Source organism: Drosophila serrata, unplaced genomic scaffold, assembly GCF_035046125.1.
Source record: "Drosophila serrata isolate PLE 108 unplaced genomic scaffold, ASM3504612v1 contig_69, whole genome shotgun sequence".
NCBI classification, from domain to species: Eukaryota; Metazoa; Arthropoda; class Insecta; order Diptera; family Drosophilidae; genus Drosophila; species Drosophila serrata.
The window spans coordinates 3906-28203 of NW_028256967.1; the positions used below are offsets into that span (position 1 = coordinate 3906).

At 37.6% G+C, this 24298-nt stretch overlaps 1 protein-coding gene and 1 pseudogene across 6 annotated transcripts in view; one reads left to right on the top strand and one right to left on the bottom strand.

The window, feature by feature from the left end:
• The first annotated feature begins 348 nt into the window (after positions 1–348).
• Positions 349–24298, top strand: part of l(2)41Ab (lethal (2) 41Ab) — a 300238-nt gene continuing 276288 nt past the window's right edge. For 2 of the 6 annotated variants that reach the window (XM_086838393.1, XM_086838423.1), the window contains exon 1: positions 352–1297. In XM_086838393.1, the coding sequence (XP_086694519.1) occupies positions 483–1297 (815 nt within the window). In that variant the 5' untranslated portion in view covers positions 352–482. Of the gene's footprint in view, positions 1298–2485; positions 2561–23999; positions 24187–24298 lie in introns of those variants that run through there. The other 4 variants (XM_086838410.1, XM_086838412.1, XM_086838418.1 and 1 more) reach the window with 4 other exon arrangements.
• Positions 6475–7420, bottom strand: LOC147644899 (uncharacterized; annotated as a pseudogene).

The following is a 24298-nucleotide window of genomic DNA, read 5'->3' on the forward strand; positions in this document are numbered from 1 at the left end:
GAAGTGGGGAGACAGTCAGTAATTGCAATCTGAGCCTACCTGAGTGACACGTGATGGCACTGAAGAGGAGGCGTTGACTACGGACCAACGAGGGTGTGGAGCAAAACAGAGTTGAGCTTTAATTAATTAATTTAATTAATTTAATACCAGGGTAACCTCACCACATTAACCTAACCTAACCATTAAATAAACTTGAATGGATTTGAAAATTTGTCTATAATACTTCTTTGACTTTGTTAGTTCAGCATGTATAAAGTTGGGGCTTAATATTTAAAATAATTGTCTTGTAACCAAGGAAATCAGAGTGTATAATTTATACTAAGTCAATTCCAATATGGAAGTCAAAGTTACTAAAAACTTCTAAAAACTAGCAATCACAGGCATTATTATCATTACTATCAAACATATTTGACATATTAAAATCACATTCATTGTATTTAAGCTAGTATTTCTAAATATAAACTTATTCAAGACGAAACACCATGTCTGAGGCTGAAGATATCGGTTCTTGCGATTTTGCAAATTTTTCGGAGGTGGATCCTGGGTTTGCTCCAGAACCAGATCAATTGGCACTTCTTTCTCCGAACCATCCGCTCCTGGACAAATTTCAAAATTCACTGAGGGATCTCCTTTTGCGTACTAAAGATGAGCTTGAATATGAAATCGCAGAAATTAAATACCAAGTAAAACTGAAAGAGCAAAGACGAGAAGAGGAAGGATTGGCATTATATGACATGCAGCAGCAAATGGGAATTCAAGAGGAACAAATAAGAGAAATATCAGTAGTAATTGAAAAGCACTTGCAAAATCGCCAAGGCGAAGAATTTTGTGTTAGCTCTTTAAAAGGGGAATATGAAAAAAGACTTAAACTTACAAAAACTAAAAAAACTTTATATAATGAACTAATGGTAGAACTCGAAGATTTGCAAAGTTTGAGTAGTAATATTAAAAAATGGGCTTATGACGTAGAAGATGAAATAAAGAATGCTAAACGTATCGTTAGCAGAGATGCGCAGTTGCAGAAACAACTATCTCGGGAAAAACGAAATTCGGATATACTGTTTTACCGGCTAGATATGGAAGTTAAAAAACGAGAATCCGAACTGAACTCAATTTACGAAGAAGAAACTATTATGAAAGATGTTGTCAATATTTTAAATATGAGTATATCTGACGCCAATATAGATCTGGAAGTATTGCAAAACGAACATAAGCGTCTTACTCAAGCATGGAGTGAAGTTATTATCGCAATCCAGTTAAGGGACAACATTTTATTTCAAGTCCAAGATTCAATGAGGTAAGCATTTTTAATAATTATTTTAATTAAAAATTAATATCACCATGGACCATGAATATAAGCTTCGATGTGGATACTTTAGATTTTTCACAAGGAGCAATGGAGGGAAAGTGGAACAGATTTGTATACCCTTGCTGGGTTTTATAATTCAGGAGTCATTTCCGACCATATAAATTTTATATATTCTTGATCAGCATCAGCGTTTACGTTTTAAATTTAATATGTTGACTTGAATGTTTTCAGTTTTAAAAATATTTTCTTATAATTTGAGATATAGTCATTTAATATTATTGTAGAATTTCGGCTTTAGTTTTATGAAAATTGGGAGACTATATCATATACATAGTTGCCATCAATAACAAGCGTTAAAATGCCACACTGTAAATTATAACTGAAACTGTGGCTTTAAAACTGTAACAATTAAAGCTTTACAGTTTACAGTTTTACATTCACAGCTGTAAATATAGTATGTACAGGTGAATTTAAACATACACATACAAAGGTAGTCAAAAGTATTTACACAACGACCATTTTCATAGCCAAGTTTCTTATAGTTGTTATTCTTGTTGTTGTTGACCGTTTTCCCTGAAATTTTCTTTATTGCGTAGATTGATCTATGCAGAATCGGGCCAAAAAGGAAAGTTAACGGTTCAAAGAAAAAAGCTATAAGTAAAAGAATAGATGCATCTACAGTGTAATATTTACACATAATTTGTTTTCGTCTTAAGTTTAATTCTATGAATAGACATATTTTCTTTTACTTTTAATATTGTCCTAAGAACCGTTATCTTCTGTTTTCGTTTTCTGCTAGTTTCTGAATAGATCAATTTATGCAATAAAAAAAATTTCATGGAAATCGGTCAACAAAAACAAGAATAATAACAATAATAAGTTTGTCGGTGAAAATAATTGTGAATTTGTGTAAATACTTTTGACTACCCCTGTATATTATTTATGTTTTATTATATTATATTAATGATCGAGTTGCCATCTGCAAGGGTGTCGAAGTTAGTTTTATTTATTGCTTTTTTTGTAGTATAATTACAAGTTTAACTGGTAATATAAAAGTTTAGTAATAACTAATATGTGTGTTATTTTTAAATTAATAATTGATATTATAAATTGTATTCCCATATATCAATTATGGGATTAAATTATGTTTATGTTTATGATTAAATTAAGTTTTAGTACCCTGCAGTACCACGTGTCATTAATAGGCCGCTGTCATCAATAATTCATCAACGTGCCGACTGCGACTTGTACCGAGACGACGCTCTCAGTCGGCAACCGTGCCAAGTCCCACTCTCTCATGCTCTCCTTTTTTCTCGATTGATAAAAGATTGATGAAACGTTGATGGAAAAAAAGAAGAAACACATAGGCCTACACAGAAAAAAAGCTAATATAAATTTTAGAAAATTTCAGCACAAGAAATCTATCTTTAATCGTATTTGGGATTAAAATTACAAAACTACAAGAATGGTATAAGAATTCTGGGGATTAAAAAACGAATTCTTGGTATTAAAATAATTATCTTTTCAAGTAAACGGACGTGCTTTTTTCTTGCGCTCTCGTTAAGTAAATCATCTATTTTGAGTACAACAACTTCCCGTTCACTTCGCGTGTGCATGCAGCTATTCTGATTTGTGTATTTAATTGGTTTTATTTCCCAGCACTAGTTGTGCTTCTAGTGCTAGCTTTTTCTAATTTTGCATTCCTTTTTGTGCCGCCTTCGTTTTGCGTTTGTCTGCGCCGTCGGAGCAAACAGCTAAACGTTTTAGTTATCTATCTCCCACGCTCTTCCGCTCGCTCGCTTTCACTGTGCCGCTGTACTTTATATCTTTATAGCTCTGTTTTTTTTTCTCAAGTACAAGTACACTGGTAAGTCTTAATAATGTAATAATGCAGCTCGGACGGTGGACGATGTGAAAAAAGCATCGGCCTGCGTTACTTCTGCGAGGCCTGTCGCGATGTGGAAAGGGAGATGATGTCTTTCATGTAGTAAACCAAAAACGGTTTTGAGGGCATTTTATCGAGTCGGAAACTCGAGTTCGTTGCGCTGGATACCCAATTTAATGGCCTTACGCTATTAAATGAGTCTCCGAGGCGCAAAAAAAACTGCTATTGGTGGGAAGCATGTAGACGGACCCTATCTACACCCAAAGGACTCTCAGCAGCAGCCTCCCTCGGCACAGCCCTCGACCCCAGCATTAACTTCAAGATCGAGCGCTAAAAAAGATATGCCGCGGGAGCGCCCTCACCACCGGTGATTTCTGTTTCGTCCCTGGGGGGTCGCAAATATTGACCCATCAAAGTCCCGTGAATATTGATATACCTGCCCAGGGTGTTTGGCCCGGAATACCGGCCGACAATGCCACGGCAGGTAACCAATCGGCCTTGCCAAAACCCCTTATAGCGGTTCCACCGGCGATACATTTTTTTGTTTCACGGCTCTCCCCTGATCAAACCAAAGGCAATAAAATAAAGGTAGAAATTAAGGTAGAAAAGCTAAAATTTTCTTACGCATGGGATATTTTATCTTTTAAAAATATATTATATTATTATTTCTTATCAGAATGCAAGAGGCTTACGTAGTAAGCCTTTCGTTTCCTTCTCAGGTTATTGTGCTCACAGAAACCTGCTTAGAGCCGGAGATTCTAAACTCCGAAGTTTTTTCAGCCCTATCAGGTACGGGGGGGGGTGGAGTTCTTATAGCGGTGGACTCCTCACTTACATCAGAATTAAGAATTAAGCTTCGTGGAATGCAACGATGTTAAATTCCTTTGTGTGAAGTTATCTATCAAAGGTAACTCCATTTTTATTACCTATTCCTACTTACCTCAATTTTCTGAACTTCCTATTTATTGGAAATACCATTCTGCTATTCATATGGTTTCCAGTAGACTTTTGGAAAGAGACCATTTGGTAGTCCTAGGTGATTTTAATATCCCTGGTGCTATTCCACCAATACTCTCCTAAGTTCTACACAACATGACTTTATCACTGGCTTGTTTGACATTTCGGTGTCTCAAGTCAACAGTGTACGAAAGTCCTTACAGCGTTTGCTCGATCTTTGCTTCGTCTCTGATCCTGCGAGAGTCAGTTTAGCAAGGGTGGCGCATCTGACGCAGCCCGAAGATCTGTATCATCCTACTTTCGTTGTGACTCTTGATATTGGGTCTGACTTACAGAATATATCTGACTGTCTAGTCAAAAAAGTCCTCTGCTTTCGCAAGTTGGAATTTGTAAGGCTGAACAATTTTATATAAGAATTCAATTAGTCCGATCTATACATGTGCACTGATATGGCAGTTGCCGTGGATATTTTTTACAGTGCCATGAATTCATTTTTTACTGAATGTGTTCCGTTATACTATCCGCCAATCACGAATAAACCTCCGTGGTTTACTAAAGAGTTGAGCCGACTTAAAAATAAAAAATCTATCTATGCTTAATTTAAATTCACCGATTCTCAATCTGCACTTTTATCTTATTTATCAGCCTGGCCAACTTTTACCGTGCTGAACAAGCACTGCGTGTTATAAAAATATAAAAACTATTTAACTCGTTTTAGGGCAAAGTTCTCACAGGACCCAAAACAGGAAAATCGATTTAGTGGGTTTTCCAAGTGATCTTGAGATTTAATTGGATCTCAAGTTATCTGACTGGCAGGACGCAAAAGGTCCTCTTTAAGAATAATTTATCTAATGTTAAGGGTCGGAGGTGCCTCCTTCACTGCGTTGCAAACTTCTGACTGAAATTATAATACCCTGCAAGGGTATAATTATCACTTTTTCATTTTTCAATAGAATTTTATCAAAATTGAGATATATGATATTTCCTGCAGATTGTGATCCTGTGACAGCTGTATTAGCTCTACCAATTCTCATGAATCCAGCCCCAGTCGTCATTGCTTTATTAGGTTTCGGTGTAGACTCGGCAATAGGTGATTTAGCTAGAAGTGGTTTAATGGTTTCCGAATACTTCAAAGCCCTTGTTCCTTTCACCTGTCATTTTGGAAGAAAGTTCTTTCGATAGACATTCGGTTAGATATTCATTATTTCGCTGATAACGTCAGGATAGGGTCCTGATACTAGCAGTATTGCATCGTCTGCATATGCAACTTCTTTGACTCCATCCGTATAGAGATAGGGCGAAAGGACCCCGCCCTGAGGTGAGCCTCTCTTCACAGTCCGCGTGAGGTGAGTGCCACTCAGTTCGGCTGTGATCGTCCTGCTCATTAACATAACCCCGATCCACTCTCGGATGCCTCTCTCAATACCTAGCAAGTTGAGGGAGCCCAGGATAGAGTCGGGGTTCACGTTATTGAACGCGCCTTCGATGTCTAGGAAGGCAGGTATCGTGTATTGCTTCTGTTGTAATGTCCTCTGGACATTATATACAACTTTGTGTAGTGCTGTTTCCGTTGACTTGCCTTTTCGATACGCGTGCTGTGCATCCGATAGTCGATGTCTCTTCAGGATATGGACGTCCAAGAGTCTCTCTATTGTCTTTAGGGCGAAGGAGGTGAGACATCGGTCCGTAATCCGTTGTTTGGATGACTTTCGCTTCCCTCCACAAGAGCGAGATGTGCGTCAATCTTATACAAGTTTCGTAAATGGCTTTTAGCCATCTACAGATGCTTTTATTGGTTGATTGCCGGTATTATGCCCTCTGGGCCCTGGCATTTATATTTGTCAAAAGAACCTATTACCCACTGGATTCGCTCCGTGGTAATGATGTCTTTTGTTGGCATATTTGTTTGAGTGTTCTTTTCCTCCTCGGGTTCCGAGTTTTGTTATTGGTTCTCTGGTAAGAGAGTATCAACTCCCCTAAGGGTGGGGCTTGTGTGCCTTTTGGCGAGAATCTTACTTAATCGCAGTGTCCTTTATGTCTTCAAGTGACTCGCAGTAGCTTTGCCAAGATTCCTTATTAACATTGTATACTCCTTTTTTGTATGGTTTTTGCGCTTCATTGTATGGTTCAGCAACTACCGGCTTGGCGGGGCCGCCTTGTCATGGGCCATGTATGCCGATATCCGCTGCCACCAATCTGACCACAGCTAGGTCAGGTGTGCTGAGATTAAGAAAGAGAATGGCATTAAAGCAGTTTTTAATTAATATGCATGCTCTCTACCTACCATTAAAATTAGTGCACAGCAGTTTGTATCCTGGGATCCCTAGTCCAGCGACCTGCCCGCCCCTGGTCCAAGGCGTACCATACCAATGTCAATATCCTTCTCCCTTAGAAGGATCGTGAGATTTGCTGAAGCGTGCGAACTGCGCTTTAGGTTCATCTGCACGTTTTTCAACATCGCTGTTTTTTGAGGTAGTGTTAGGGGATTTGTCGTCGATGACCATGTCGTCCAACAGTATGTTGGTGTATGTCGTCCGGCTCGGCCAGGATGACTTTGATTTGGCCTTCCTAATACAGTAATGGACCTTATGGTCATTGGCCTTCAGCTGAGGCAGGCAGCGCTGGTTTATCAGCAGGAGAAAAGGCTGGCTCGCCTTCATTTCGTGCTCCGCTCTGAGGATGGTCCAGTCCTCTGTATGGATGTCTGGGTTCTGGGCCCTCAGACAGGCAATCACCCTGGCATGGTCGGTTTGCCCCTTTGGTAACCAGATGCGAGCTCTGGGTCTCCTTGGGATCTCCCTGGCGTGGACTAGCCTAATCTTAAGGTCAGTCCATGTGTCGCTAATCTTAGCCACACACTCCGCCAGGAAGCTTCGGGAGAACCCGTCGTCACATCTGATGACCCGGTGGCCCCTGAACACGTCTGAGGAGTCAAAGAAGGGGATGGGACCGGTCGACATGCTAACCAACCTTTCGGTTACCATGTCGGTCATGTCCCACTTCTCCGACAGCAGGCGACCGTCGTCGTTGAGCTCGTCCACCAGCGCCATAGCCAGACTGTCTCTGGCCACCTCGCTAAATTTCTTTGTCTTGCTGACAAAGTTAGTCGCTCTCGGCTTACCCTGTGGGGTAAGCGAAGGTCTCTTAGGTGCGCTTTCGCTCACCTCCTGTTTACGAATTCGCTTCGCCTTCGAGGGCTGGAACGCCGACGGATTTGCCGCTTTGTATGCCACGAATCTCCGCAAGGAAATTGGCCTTGTCCTCGGCATCCCGAGGGTCAGTCTTGCCCTCAGCCTCGTTCTTGGCTATCTTGCCGAGAAAAAAGCGGGCTCTGTTGACGCTCGCTTGTCATCTACGCCGATGCGATTACTACTATATTTAAAGAAAATACCATCATGATGGCTATAAGGGGTATGATATACTAGGGCAATCGCTTCTGGAATCCGAGTGTCTGAAAATATCCAATCAATTTGAGTACGATGTTTTCTTGTTTCGGAATTATTAATGGAGAAAACAATATAACAATTCAAAATTCCTCCAGATTCCTATTATAATTTAATTATTATCTATTCTGTGTACTTTTTCAACATCAGCTTTAATTTCATTTCAAAATTTTGTAATTGGAAATCCATACTATCGATTCTCCTTATATTTTGGAAGTTCCTTAGATTGTACTCTTTCTGGGGAAGAGTCGAGGTTTCAACAAAACATAAAAAGTGTGCAGAAGAAATAATTTGATCGTTGGCAATGTCTTCGCGATGAGCGCGAAGAGACTTAACATTGTGGATATTGAGATGGCATGATCCCCATTGATCAACAATTCCTATTTCTTAGTCAAGGCCTTTTCTCCTCTTAAGCTTTCTATCTTTGCTTGGACATTTGAAGCTCCAAATCTATTGGGTCGGCAAGAAAGTCATGTCGTTTTTTTAGTAATCGTTTTTAATCTAATTTATTTACGACTAATCGAGCACCAGGGTCAAACTTTTTAGTATCGTTTTAAAGCTTATTGTCTTAGGTACTATCGACGAAAATTTGGTAATTATTCGATAACATTTGTGGAAGCTATAGTAAATTAAACATGGAGGACCAAAGTGAGCATTTTTGGCATATTTTGCTTTTTTACTTCCGAATAGGAAAAAAAGCGGTCGAAGCTCGCGAAAAATTGTGCGAAGTGCTTCCACATCCACCTTATAGTCCGGACTTAGGACCTTCAGATTACCATTTGTTTCGCTCTCTTCAAAACTCTTTGAATGGTAAAAACTTTGATTCAGATGAGGCTGTCGAAAACCACTTGTCTCGATTCTTTGGTGGAAAAGATCAAAAGTTCTTCGAGCGCGGAATTATGCAGCTGCCCGAGAGATGGTCATTAGTGGTCGAACAAAACGGCCAATACATAATTGATTAATTACAAGTCCTGATATAAATAAATCATCTTTGAAAATATTGAAAAAAAACGACATGACTTTCTTGCCAACCCAATAGTTGGAGGAAGAAAGTCTTCTAAAAGGAAAAGACGCGATACGCTTGTTGCTTTGCTGCATCCCACTTAAAGCGAAGATCGCTTAATGCTCCTTTAAAGGAGCACTGCGACTTGTTGCTCCTTGGCTTTTATGAAAGGTTATAGCCTCAGCAGAAACAACAGGGAAATGCTTTCGATTAACCGAAGAATGTCCTGAGCTTGCTCATTTGAAAACTCGAGCTATTTTTTGAATTGATGTCCAATCGGTGTGACCTGGCCATGGCACCAACTGTAGGAAAACTCAATCCAGCGTTTTTTTTTTACAAATGTAGCGTTGTTAACTATGCAGTTATAAATTTGAACGAGTTGGCCTCTTCCTCCGTTTACCAGTCCATCATTTGTGTCTATATTGGCGGTAATCATATATTTTGCTGTTGTTTTAAGGCGCAGGATATATGGCAGTCCCTGGTTTTCGGACGTTTTCATATTTTGGGCATTTCTTAATATAATTTCTTTGTTTCTTACTGACATGTTAGCTGTTTTTTCAGTATCAGTGGCAGTTGAAACGAACTCATCTGTTGCGATGTGAGCAGGCTTTAAGTAGTTGTATTGGTTAACCTAATCATTAGAAGCAAATAGATTGATAGCGCCATCTGGAATTTCGGTTGGCGGGACAATTCTTTATATTGGCATCAGACATGTTATTCAACGCCAATGCAAATGCTTGATCGTCCCTTTGGCGCTTTGTTTCGGTTAACTCAACTTAACTAACTTAAAATAACTCCAAAGGCTTGTGCCAGCCAGAATATTATAGGGATTTGATCTATTTTCTAAGAATACACACCGATCTTCCACTGGGCTAAGCTGCTTCAGATCTCCAAACATTAGAATTGACTTACCCCCAAAAATTGCACCTTGGCTCCTACAAATTTTTCGTAGTCTTTGATCTAAATATCCTACCGTTTTGGATCCAACCATTAAGATTTCGTCTATAATAATTTTTTTAAGGTCAATTAGTTTACAATGCATTGTGTTTAAGGAGTCATTGCTTAAGTGTCTTAAGGGACCTGATTTTAGATTTACTGGAAGTGAAAAAACGGAATGAAGAGTAAGTCCTCCAATTCCAAAAGCTGTAGGAGCACAAAGTAAGACCTTTGCAGAATCGGTTGCTCCCGGTAGCTTATTAGCTCGCCAAGTTATAGACTGCTTTATTGTTGAAATGTCTGCTTTTGCCTACTCCAGCTCCTCCGCTAACTTTTTCATAAAAAGTTTTTTTTCTGCTATATTATACATTACCTGGCTTGTAGTTGTCCGAAGTTTGCCAATGTCCTAAATTCCTCATCTAAATATTGGGAGGCAGGTTCTTGAGGAAGAGGCCCATTATCTTCCCTGTTGAAATATTCGAAATCTTGAAGAACTCTCTAGCTCCATATCGTCAAACACATCATATTGCTCTTTGTTTCGCTTAATGATTGCATATCTATTTCTGAATGTCATTTCGTTGTCATTCGAAATGAGTTCAGTCTCTTTAATTCTCAATGGGAAGAAGAGCATTACGTGCTCTCTAAAATAATTCGACGGGGAAGAGCTCAAGCTGAATCAAACCCACCTAAGAATTAGGGCATGCATAGGCCTTTTGACACTTCCAGTCCCATCTAGCTGTTGGTAGCTTTGGACAGCCATGAGATTTTCATCATATATGAAATCAACGAAATAAATCCCAATGTGTACTGAATAAATTGAACTTATTACATGGGGCCGCGCATGCAGACATGTCTTGTAGTATGCACATATATTGAATACCCACTGTTCCAAGAGTACTTAACGGGTACACACTGTAACACTTTGGTGCAGTGTTTACATAACTCATAAACCTGAAGTGGACGAAATATGAACTGCCCACTTATACATTGGTCCGCACACAAATAGTGCAAGTGTCAGCATAAACGCAACACGAGCGGACCACATGTATGTATGTGCATATACCTCCGCACTCAGCCTTAGCGAGCATAGCTATGCATTAATGTATTCCGCTGTTGGCAGCGCAGCTACGAGACTTAGATTTCTTTAGCTGTTAATCGGTTCAAAAGAACTTTTTACTTTTCGCTCTACGCGGTTTAAATTGGGATGCAAACCAAAGATTACCTTCCTACTCTAGTAGACTCCTATTAATAAACTTGCCGTCCTTAGCCAATCGTAGAACGATGCTAGGGATAACCTTTATTTTTAACCTTATCCATGGTGATGTGGAAAGAGCTGACTTGTTGAGTCAGCTTAGTTTCCACGTACCATGTAGAACCACTAGATCCTATATCCCATTAGTGTTGCGCCACTGTAGGACCTCCTTTGAACTGCATGAACGTTTTAGAGTGTTATGTGCAAATTATAATGATTTGTACACACTAATCTCTAACGTAGATTCCCTTCCCAAATTAAAATCTTTAATACTAACACACTTAGTAAGCATGCAAGCTAACAATCTGGCAGCACGCCGGTAGTCAATTTTCCTCGTATTCTGTCCTATATTTTCCATCGCGCCTACTAACACCTAACCCAAACAGGCACGTGCCTGGTGTCATACGGGCCACTTGTATGTACTGACCTTAGTGCATCAACGTCCAAAAAAAAAAATATATATATATATATATATTGATAAGCACGGATATATGATTAAGCTCGGGGCGGCAACAACGGCTGTTCCGAGATGAAAACCCAAAATTGAAAATAAAAAAAAACTCAACCTAAACCAAATTAAATCTTCTATTGGGCAAATATCACATGGCGACCGTGACAGTCGCAATCATTTTAGATTGCAAGACTAAGTGAAAATATACCACCACCATACATGGACCAAGGATATCAATGATAACAAATCATCGAAGAAAAGCTAAACGACTGGATTCGAAGATTGAAGACACAGGATGTAAACATCGAGGACATCGAAGGACCTCAAGGAAAAATTAGCAGCAGACTACGGAAAAGGCAAAAACGCAGTGAGTAGAGTGTGATGTGCGGAAAAAAAGTGGAGTAGTGAAAAAACTAAAGGCCAGAAAGGCTGAATTACTGAAGCTATTGAATAGCGCAAGTAGCTTAGAGTGGACCCACTCGGTCAAATTACATGCCGAGGTGGAGTACATTAAAAAAGTACTAAACGACCGAGCAAAAAACCCACAAGAAACCACAAATAAACCCACATCCACCTACGCTGCTATCAGAAACATTGCAAAAACTTATGGAAAATTACCCCCTCCAGAAAGAGCAGAAATGCCGAGATTTAAACAGGAGTGCCCCAAGGATTGCCCGGGACCTCTGGAGAGCCCGTTTTGCAAGGCGACCTGCTGTAAACCTGTGCGATGACCGGCACCGGCACCGCCTCAGCCCATAGACCCAGGACAACAGCAGCAGACTCATCAAGCGTGAGGGGCAGGCCGCCCTTTACGACAACGAAGGAGCGTCAGCGAAGCCAAGGCCGGCGACGACCAGCTGACGCGAAGATAGAGGCAAGCAGAATTAATGATAATATCTAACCCTGCGTGGTAAAATTTTTTTACATTGCACTATGATGCATATTTAAATAATATAAAAATCTAATGTAAAATTGTGCGACATTAAAGTTGTTCTATTATCGTGTGGCCTGAAAACATACAAAAATTAGGCAGGTTAAAATGTATTAACTAATATATATAAAAAAAAATTATATATATATATATATAATACCCTTATAGGCCAATAGGGCAAATGAACTAATATATGAGCCAAACCGAATGGCAAATTAATAATAATTTAAAAATCAAAGTTAATATACTAGATTATGAAAAACACCCAAAATGGGTCTAGTTGACTTAAAAAATGTAGATTCCACTGCGAATTTAATTAATAAGGTTGAGACACAAAATATTGATACCAATTTAACAAACATTTTATTATCAATTATTGTTTTCATAATGAGTGCTTACATTTTGTACAAAGCCCACATTTTCCATAATAAATGTATTGCAAAAAAAGCCATATACAAAAGCCAGGCTAATGACCTGGACAAGATATAATAAGCGCTGACAATGATTGAAAATAAAATGTTTTGAAATAATATCCAAAATAAAAAAAAAAACATATATGTATAGCCTTGAATAATACATTAAGTACTAAAAAAATATATATATTTACTTATTCTCACACATATCCTTGTAAACGAAATAAAATAAAAATACAATTATAAGAAATACTAATGAGAGTATAAGAATCACAATTTCTAAGGACCCAAATTTCGAGAATAGGGTGTTAGAGATAATTAGATATGCAGCAGAGCCCCTGCTAATTGCAGACTTTGAATATGAGTATGTGAATAGATTCAATCTGGATTTGTCACCTCTAATTTCATTGCAGCAATACGCAGAAAGCGATTGTATTGTCTACCGTACGAAACTGCAAAGTGTTCTCGGAAATAGACATTTTGAATTGTATTGTTGGCCGTAATTTCGGATCACATGTATCGCATGAGCCGAATCATTTTATATATTTCCATTTGAATAACTAAGCAATTTTATTGTTTAAGAGAGGTACATAAGTTTATATGCATATACAAAAATAAAATAAAATATAAAACCAACTATTTTACTTGTAATTATAGCAATGTTCCCAATAAAATTCCATTAAATAATGGAATGGGATGAGCTTTATAAAGAATTAAATAACATAAAAGCTGATTTTGACAAATCATATAAGTCATTATCAAGGACACGGCTAGCACAGCAAAATACTGTGAATAATCACGCCGAAATATTAGTAGACCGCTTCAACGCAGCGCGTATATTAATACACGACCAAAGAGACCGGCTAGACAAAGCCCACTGGTCTCGAGTATCTAAGTTCTTACTAAGATTGAGAGAGAACTTAATATACGTAAAACAAAGATATAATTTGGCCATTTCAGTGCCCACTATATTAAACAGCGTTGAAAGTAGAAACTGGAGACGAGCCAGAATCATCAGATTCGCCAGCCCTTGATCCGGCTGTGATAGATAACCCCGTCTCTACAGATCCCGAAATAGAGGAAAAATATATAAACAACCTCACTATTCCTGCAGTCCTCATTCAATCTGAATCATCAGATCAGGACCTCACGGACACTGATAATAACGACAGCATTGTAGAAGTAAAATCGACCACAATGGCTGACGAAACTATTGCCCAAAGGGCATACATAAAGGAAATTTCAAGTGCCATTCCGGAGTTTAACGGACAAAAGCTTCACCTACAAAGGTTCACAACAGCTTTGAGGTTAGTTAACCTAACAAAAGGAACATATGAAAACCTAGCTGTAGAAGTGATTAAATCCATAATTGTAGGATCAACGCTATACAGAGTACAGAATGACACTACAATAGAGGCAATAATAAAGAAACTTCAAGACACTATAGTCCGTGAAACATCCGACGTGGTGAAAGCAAAAATGGCAAAAACAGTCCAGAAAGGCAAAACAGCCGAAAAATTTACAACAGAAATAGACAACCTACGAAAGCTCCTCGAAGCTTCATATATTGACGAAGGCCTTTCGGCCGAACACGCTGACAAATTCAGCACGAAGGAAGCCATCACCACAATGGTTAAAAATTGTGAGCATGGCAGACTCAAAACAATATTAGAAGCAGGAAATTTCACAAACATGAATGAGGCCGTCACTAAGTACATACAATGTAGTACTGAAATCACAGGTAGTGCCAATTCAATATTGTACGCCCACCGAGGAAACAATTATCGCGGCAACAATAACAGATACAATTATCGCGGTAGGGGTAATAGCCGAGGTAACTACCGAAGCAATGGCTATAACCAAAATAACGGTTACAACCGAAATTATAATAATCAAAACAATAATTATTATAGAGGTGGAAATAACCGCGGCGGAAACAACCGCGGGGCAAGCAATAATCAGAATAATGTCCGAGTAACCCAAGGTAACTCGGGAAACCAGCAGAACCTATTTAGAGCCAAAAATGGCTCAGTAAAAACCATCAACCTTAACCTCAGCATCTTTGTAAAAATTAACAATGAAAGAACAGGTAAACCTTATACACTGTTGCTTGACACTGGTGCAGATATATCTATATTAAAAGAAAATGTAGATATATTTGAAAATGTAAATGATAAAATTCATACCCAAATATCGGGAATTGGCGAAGGCACAATCTCTTCAAAAGGCTTAGCCTGTTTAGAACTCACTACAGGTAAATATATAATTCCGCACGACTTCTATTTAGTCGAGCAAAATTTCCCAATACCTAGTGATGGCATACTAGGAATAGATTTCATAAAACAATATAATTGCCAATTAGATTTCACGCAGAGTGGCGACTCACTAATTCTTCGCCCAAACAACTTAAATTATCCAATTAAATTACAATTACTCCATACTTGTGAAAATAATGCCACAGTACTCCCAGCTCGTTCCGAAGTTGTCCGCGAAATACAAATTCCCTCAATAAAATATCAAATTCTGATATTAAATCAAGAAATTTATGAAGGAATTTATATGGCAAATACGATATCCAATCACAAAAATACTTATGTCCGTATTGTAAATACAACAAATTCCAATAAGATTGTAAATTTAAATAAAATTAAATATGAAACTCTAAATAATTATGATATAATAAAAGAAACTAACGAAGGAAGAGATGACTTCGTTATGAAAAAGCTAATTAAAAACTTTCCGCCCTTGTTCAAAAATTAATTAAAAGAGTTATGCACCAGATATACAGACATATTCGGACTGGAAACCGAATCGATAACAACAAATAATTTTTACAAGCAAAAGCTTAGAGTGAAGGATGATGAGCCCGTATACATTAAGAACTATAGAAGTCCTCACAGCCAATTACAGGAAATTCAATCCCAAGTCAAAAATTAATAGATGACAAAATAGTCCCTCCCGGACTCTGACAAGAAAAAATGGCGATTAGTAATCGACTATCGTCAAATTAATAAAAAGTTATTGTCCGATAAATTCCCACTACCTAGAATTGATGATATTCTAGATCAACTAGGTAGAGCAAAATATTTTTCATGCCTAGACTTAATAGGGATATAATATCATTTTCAACGAGCAATGGCTCGTATCGCTTTACGCGATTACCATTTGGCTTCAAAATAGCCCCAAATTCATTTCAGAGAATGATGACTATCGCTTTCTCTGGATTAGAACCTTCGCAAGCATTTCTTTATATGGATGACTTAATAGTCATAGGATGTTCCAAAAAACATATGCTCAAGAACTTAACTGATGTCTTTGAGAAATGTAGGCAACATAACCTAAAGTTACATCCTGAAAAATGTTCATTTCTCATGCATGAAGTCACATTTTTGGGACATAAATGCACAGATAAAGGAATCTTGCCAGACGATAAAAAATACGACGTTATAAAGAACTACCCAGTCCCACATGATGCGGACAGCGCTAGACGATTCGTTGCTTTTTGCAATTACTTTAGGCGCTTTATAAAAAAATTTTGCCGATTATTCTCGTCACATAACCAGGTTATGTAAAAAAGATGTAAAATTCGAATGGACATCTGAATGCCAAAATGCCTTCGATCATCTTAAAACGGCACTTATAAATCCAACCCTGTTATAATATCCAGATTTCTCTAAAGAATTCTGCATAATAACCGATGCAAGTAAGCAAGCGTGTGGAGCGGTTTTAACTCAAAACCATAATGGTCTCCAACTTCCAATTGCATATGCATCACGATCCTTTACTAAAGGAGATAGTAACAAGAGTACTACTGAGCAAGAATTAGCTGCTATTCATTGGGCTATAACACATTTTCGACCATATATTTATGGTAACCATTTTACGGTTAAAACAGACCATAGACCACTAACATATTTGTTTTCAATGGTAAATCCTAGCTCTAAATTAACATGTATGAGGCTTGAATTAGAGGAATTCGATTTTACGGTAGAATACCTGAGGGGTAAAGATAACTTCGTAGCTGATGCGTTATCAAGAATAACCATCAAGGAGTTACAAAACATTACTGGAAGTATACAAAAAGTCACTACAAGAAATCAAAGTAGACAGAAATCCTGCGCAGGAGACAAACAAACAGAATTGTCTAGGCAATCTGAAGAAAAAGCTTCAAAGCCCAACGTATATATAAAGTCATTAATAATGATGAAGTACGTAAAGTAGTGACCTTGCATGTAAATAATAAAATGTGTTTATTCAAACACGGAAAGAAAATTACAGCAAGTTATGATGTTAGCGATTTGTATACTAATGGAACCTTTGACTTAGGTCAATTCTTCCAAAGGCTTAAAAAGCAGGCCGGTATTAACAAAATCAGCCAACTCAAAGTGGCACCGTGGGAAAATATCTTTGAACTAGTTTCAATTGATAATTTTAAAATAATGGGCAATAAAATATTGGAATTATTAAGAGTAGCGCTACTCAACCCGGTGACCGTAATAAATAATAAAAAAGAAAAAGAAGCAATACTGTCTACATTACATGATGATCCGAGGAGGTCACACAGGCATTACAAAAACCTTGGCCAAGGTCCAGAGACACTACTACTGGAAAAATATGTCTAAAGACATAAAAGAGTACATAAGAAAATGTCCAAAATGCCAAAAGTCTAAAACGAAAAAACACACAAAGACCCCACTAACTATAACAGAAACTCCGCAAAAAGCTTTCGACAGGGTAATTGTGGATACAATTGGTCCACTACCTAAATCTGACAATGGAAACGAATACGCAGTAACGTTAATCTGCGATTTAACTAAATATTTAGTAGCTATACCAACACCAGATAAGAGTGCAAATACTGTAGCGAAAGCTATATTTGAAGATTTTATTCTAAAGTACGGTCCAATGAAGACGTTCATTACGGACATGGGAACGGAATATAAAAATTCAATTATTGAAGAGCTATGTAAAAACCTAAATATTAAAAATATAACTTCAACAGCACACCACCACCAGACTGTAGGTACCGTGGAGCGAAGCCACAGAACACTCAATGAGTTCATTCGTTCTTACATCTTAGTTGACAAAACAGATTGGGATGTATGGCTACGATACTTCGTTTATTGTTTTAATACGACCCCATCTATGGCACATGTCTATTGCCCATATGAGCTAGTTTTTGGAAAAACATCAAATTTACCAAAACATTTTAATAGTATAGATAACATAAAACCACTTTATAATATAGAAGACTATGCTAAGGAATCAAAATTTAGATTAGAACAGGCATATAAGAGAGCTAGAATAATGCTAGATGTTAATAAACAAAAACAAAAAGGATAGATACGATAAATAGCTTAGACTTTGAATTAAAAATAGCAGAAATAGTTTTATTAAAAAATGAAACTGGCCATAAGCTAGACTTTAAATATACAGGTCCTTATAAGGTAGAACAAATAGGAGATAGAGATAACATAACTATAACAAACATTAAAAATAAACAAGAAAGGAAGCTAACTTCGGCACGCCGAAGTTTATATACCCTTGCAGATAGAACTTCTATGAATAGGAATCCATACAATATAAATTATATATATTTGTGTTAAAAAACAATGAAGTAATACCTGCTTTCATTTCATTCACCTATACATATTATATTTGCAGTTTTACATTCACAGATTTGCATTTTTCCTCTACATCAAACGATCGTTTGTATGGCACCTATATGATATATTAGTCCGATTTTCATAAAATTTCACACAAAATTTAAGACTAATATAAAAATGCTATACCTCAAATTTGATGAAAATCTGTTGAAAACCGAAAAAGTTATAATTTTTAATTGTATTAATTTATCGATCGCTCCTATGGGAGCTATATGATATAGTAGTTCGATTTTCATAAAATTTTCTGAAAAATTGTAGAGTATAGTAAAATGGCTATAAAAAAAAGTAGTACACAAGGATAGATTAAAACCTTTTATTTCATAATTAATTTAGTTCTTTTTATACCCTTGCAGGGTATTATAATTTCAGTCAGAAGTTTGCAACGCAGTGAAGGAGGCACCTCCGACTATATAAAGTATATATATTCTTGATCAGGACCAACAGCCGAGTCGATCTAGCCATGTCCGTCTGTCCGTCTGTCCGTCTGTCCGTTTCTACGCAAACTAGTCTCTCAGTTTTGAAGCTATCTGAATGAAACTTTGCAGTTAGTCTTCTATATACTCTCACTCGTATATATGTCGGAACGGGCCGGATCGGACGACTATATCATATAGCTGTCATAGGAATGATCGGAAAAGTTTTACAAAAAATATTATAACATTTTTAGTTTTCAACAGAATTTGAACAAATTTAAGATATAGCCATTTCATATTATTCTACAATTTTGTGTAAAATTTGATGAAAATCGGATTACTATATCATATAGCTCCCATAGGAACGATCGAGAAATTAATTCAATTAAAAAGTATAACATTTTCAGTTTTCAACAGATTTTCATCAAATTTGAGGTATAGCCATTTTATATAAGTCTTAAATTTTGTGGCAAATTTCATAAAAATCGGACGACTATATCATATAGGTGCCATACAAACAATAGTTTCTTGTAGAGGAAAAATGCAAATCTGTGAATGTAAAACTGCAAATATAATATGTATAGGTGAATGAAATGAAAGCAGGTATTACTTCATTGTTTTTTAACACAAATATATATAATTTATATTGTATGGATTCCTATTCATAGAAGTTCTATCTGCAAGGGTATATAAACTTCGGCGTGCCGAAGTTAGCTTCCTTTCTTGTTATATTTCACGTATGGCCATACATAGCATAAATAGAATACCATAAATACCATATATAGCATAAATAATATAAATACTATACACAACATAAGAACACAATGAAAAAAAAAATAATAATAATAATAATTTTAATTAACTATATATATAAACTAGCTGTACCCTGCCACGTTCCTCTGTGGCATATTGTGGTTAAAAGGGCACTTCTGAATACATCAAGCTTATGGCAAAAGCATCTTCCTGGCATAAGGTGAAGAAGGCAGTCAGAGTTGTCGTAGGCGGATTCAGGACTTTTTCTTGTACATTTAGTTCTGTGAAATAGACACGTTGACCATTCTCCAAATTGACTGCCAAGTGAACTACAGCTGGATAGCGTTCATGAATTGGGAACGAAAAAATTCGCCATGCAGCCTCGTTGCTGCTTATGTATCTTTCAGCCTGGTATTGAGAGATTTCATCGACAACTCGTACTGCATTGCTGTCACCATTTTATGCCTGAACACCAAAAACTGCCATATCGCTGCCTTTATTCACGTACTTGCAGTTATATTTAATCGATTTCACGGAATTGCAATATTCTACGTTGATGTGCGCTTTGTATGATTTTGACAATAGTGGTGAGTATGGAACCACCCAACGATTGTCTACCTTAATATCACCAATTCTCATGTTTAAAGCTGCCGAAGTCCCTCCATCTTCAGTTGACCGTCTTCTATACAGAGGATATCCATCGTCCCCTGTTAAGGTGTTGGCTGTAAATGCTCGAGGATATCGCTTGGAACACTTCTCGTCTACCATGCATGGTGAACTTGGGTTGAGGGTACCACAAGGGCCATGGATCATGTTCTTGATGACAACTTCATGCAAATCCGTATCAACCTCGGCCCGTGGAATCTCAGCGCATATAACATCGTCGATTTTGTCTGAAGTAATTTTATCATACAGCCAAATCAGTATGTGCGCATGCGGCAATCCTCTCTTCTGCCATTCTACTGAATACATCCAGCACCGCACAGATCCAAAAACTCCATGTTTCACAATGAAATCCATAATCACGGGCTGTGATGTCATGCCTATCCCTTTATGATTGTCCAGGAAATAACAGCTGTACTATCTCGTCCCAAGCTGGATTGCATGTGAAGGTGATAAATAAATCTGGACGGCCGTAGCAACGAACATATGCCATGGCATCTTGAGCATATTCATTCATGTGGCGTGGACTACCTATGTATGAGGATGGCAAAATCGTGAGCTTTCCAACGTTGGTTGTATTACGGTCATTCATCACAGCATCCCGCAAATGATTCAATCGAAGGAGCCTGACAGTCTATGCAGACCTGATGCATCCGGCCAATAACGACATTGCGATTCGAGCTGTAATCAACAGTTGGATTATATCTGAATGCAAGACGATTGTATTGCAGGTTTTGATCTGCTGCAAGCTGTAAACGCGCTTCAGCTACCCTTGCCCTGTCGCGTTCATTATTTTGAGAGTGAATCAAATCGATTGCTGCAGAACGCGACTGCCTAACTCTCAATCGTTTTCTCTCAGTCATATTCGTAATCTTACGTCTGTTTGCTTCTGTATTGCGAGTACAACGACCCAAACTCGACTTCTTGGATGACATTACTTCGTTTCTTACTGAACCTGAACAAAAAAACAAAATTTTTATTTCCAATTTCTTCTTTCAAAATGTTTTGAATGTTTGACAGGATATGCTTTGATTCAGCTGGCTGCCTGTAGAGGGCGCAGCAGTAGGGGCACGGGGAAACGCGAAAAATATTCATATATTCGCAAATGCAGATAAGCTATCAACATCAAAAGTAGACAATAACCGAGCTGGAACCTGAACGCACGTTGTGTAAAAATTTGGGCTTAAACGGTTCAGAACTTTTCAAGTCTATGAAGGATGTAGACACGAACAGAGCATTTTTATATATGTAGATATACAATATTATAAAATAACTTCATTATATTACGTTATTTTTCAAAAGGAGGGAGATGTAGTATGCACATATATTGAATACCCACTGTTCCAAGAGTACTTAACGGGTACACACTGTAACACTTTGGTGCAGTGTTTACATAACTCATAAACCTGAAGTGGACGAAATATGAACTGCCCACTTATACATTGGTCCGCACACAAATAGTGCAAGTGTCAGCATAAATGCAACACGAGCGGACCACATGTATGTATGTGCATATACCTCCGCGCTCAGCCTTAGCGAGCATAGCTATGTATTAATGTATTTAAGAATATATAACCGTCTCTCCGCTGACAAACATCAAATATCACAGTCGGCTCAGCATTTAGGAGGGTATGGCATTTGAAATCTGCAGATTTCCTGCCCTCGGAGTTCTCTTAAGTATGAAAAACTATGCTTATGGCGCTGAAATTAAATTACCTCTTTTAATTAAGGGTCATCCCCGAAGGTAGTAATAAAACCATCAATGAAACGGACAACTTCATCGGAGTTTAACATTATTAATTGCCGAAACATAAAGTAGAAATATCGGGAGCATGTTACGGGATCAGGTCTAATTAATCGAGTTTTTTCAGTAATATGTCTATTATCCAATAAACGGGAAAGAAAACCCAAAAGTTTATTCCATTTCGATTCAGAAGCGGAAAAAGTTAGGAAGAAAGTAGACAGCCCAAATTGCCTGATCATGGCAATAACTTTTTTTCTCAGCTTCCCAATGAGCTGGTGCGGAGCGAAGACCTTTCAAAATATGGTTTCCATCGTCATGCTGTACAAGATTGTTAGTAAAGGAATTATCCATTACATTGGCACCAGTTATCGCATCTGATTTTTTGTGTAGGGCAATGGAGATTGAATTTTGAATTCGCTGCACTTAATAAAACTGGTACATATAAAAAACCTTAGGTACTACTGCACAACGACGGTCATAGAAGCGAATCTGCGACCTTGCTTTGCTTGCATAGGTGGTTTGGCTATATATATTGATCCGCATCTTTATTAAGGGTTAAATTAGTTGGGAGGCAGCCTACTTCAGGGGCCAAAGCTATGAGTTCAATGACCCTGTGGTCATTATTTTCTAAAAGGGTTTCATGACCACATGGGCTTAAATCTTTATCTGGTCGATTTAATTCACTATTGGGCAATTGGCGTCAGAGCTGTTCCACTTCCTCTCGGTCAGTTTCATAAATGGAATTTCTTCTCGGAAGTAAAACCTATTAGAGAGACAAAGGGATGGTAGCCGACCCTTTGAAACACTCTGTCGACATGTGCTGCAAAACTGATATTTGCCGGACGGACTCGGAAATTTCTTCCTAATATAAAATGCGTTGTCTACATTTAAATTGGGAAACCTAGCAGAAATAGAAATTTTGTTCAAACCACTTACCTGAGATGGAAAACAAGTTCCTACACAGCATTCAGATGGTCCGGAATGAACCTATAAGTAAGGAGTCGCTCCTCAGCCATTTCCTGAATTTGCTGCTTCCGATGTCTCCACTGAAGTCTAGTGTTCCGATGATAGATTGTATTCCGTTGTTGCTCCCCTGACCGATTTATTGGGTTGTTCCTGATGATTCTGTCGACTTCAGCGTCTCGTGCTCAGACTTTTCTCCTCAGTTTTCCAGTTAGAGCTCCAATCACGCTCTGGCCCGCGATTTTCTTCGATCGCTCTCCAGGAAGCGTGATCCGCAGTGTTTTTGCAACTGCTGCCGATGTTGTTCCTCCTGATTTTGTCTGGCGAGGGCATGCGGTGCAGCATCCCGATCATGCTCTGGCCCGCGATTTTCTTCGATAATAATAAATAATAAATTGTTTTGCTTACACCACGTTGTTCTAGGTAGGAGGCGGGAAATGTGGTTAATTATTTAAGTACAAGAACCCAATAATTAACGAAACACTCGTATATATTGACACTCGGAAACTGTCGCGAAAATTATACGACTAGAAATTAGCTAATAAATAATCAATGTTTTTATTTCCAACCAATTGTTTTGTGTAAACCTTTTTTTATGTCAAGTAGGAGGCGGGAAAAGCGGTAATGTAAAGCGGTAAAGAAATAGAGTGACCATTAGCGAGCATACCCAAATATCTTTTTTGGCGCTATTCTTGGAAGTGACTCAAAGACTGCTTGCAGAAGCTATATTATATAGTCGTCCGATTTTAATAAAATTAAAACCGAAGTTCTAAAACAATACAAAATACGGCTATATCTCAAATTATGTAAAGTAGGAGGCGGGAAATGCGATTGATTATGTAAACAAATAAAGAAATAGATCGAGCATGAGCGGGCATGCCCAAAAACTTTTTTTTCGCTATTCTTGGGCAAGTGACTCTCAAACTGCAGCAGCTTTATGATTTAGTCGTACTATTGTAATAACATAAAAAACAAAATTCTTAAACGATTTAGAACTTCTATATTTAACTTTTATGCAAATCTGTTAAAAACTGGAAAAGTTATAATTTTTTTTCTTAAGATTTTATGGCAGCTATATCATATATGATATTTGACAACGTGACATCCAAAAATCAACATAATAAATCGAGATATTTTTTGTATGGGATGACATATGAAGATTGATTCATTCTATTTATCTCATACGTATACATATATTCTGAAACATTTAATTCCAGACAATGCAAATTTTATTGTAAGCCGGATGACTTAAACATGCGTCGAATATATCGAGATCATGTCGCTGTTGACATGGATTATAATTCATTTATGAATATATCAAGAAGGTGTTGGGAAGATATATTTGGATTTCTACTAATCTCTAAGGATGATTATATGAAAACTGGATGATACAAAAAAGAATTTGATCAGTTTATTATTCTCGAATATATAATAATATAAGTATAATAAAGTTATTTAAAACAAGAAAGAAAGCTAACTTCGGCACGCCGAAGTTTATATACCCTTGCAGATAGAA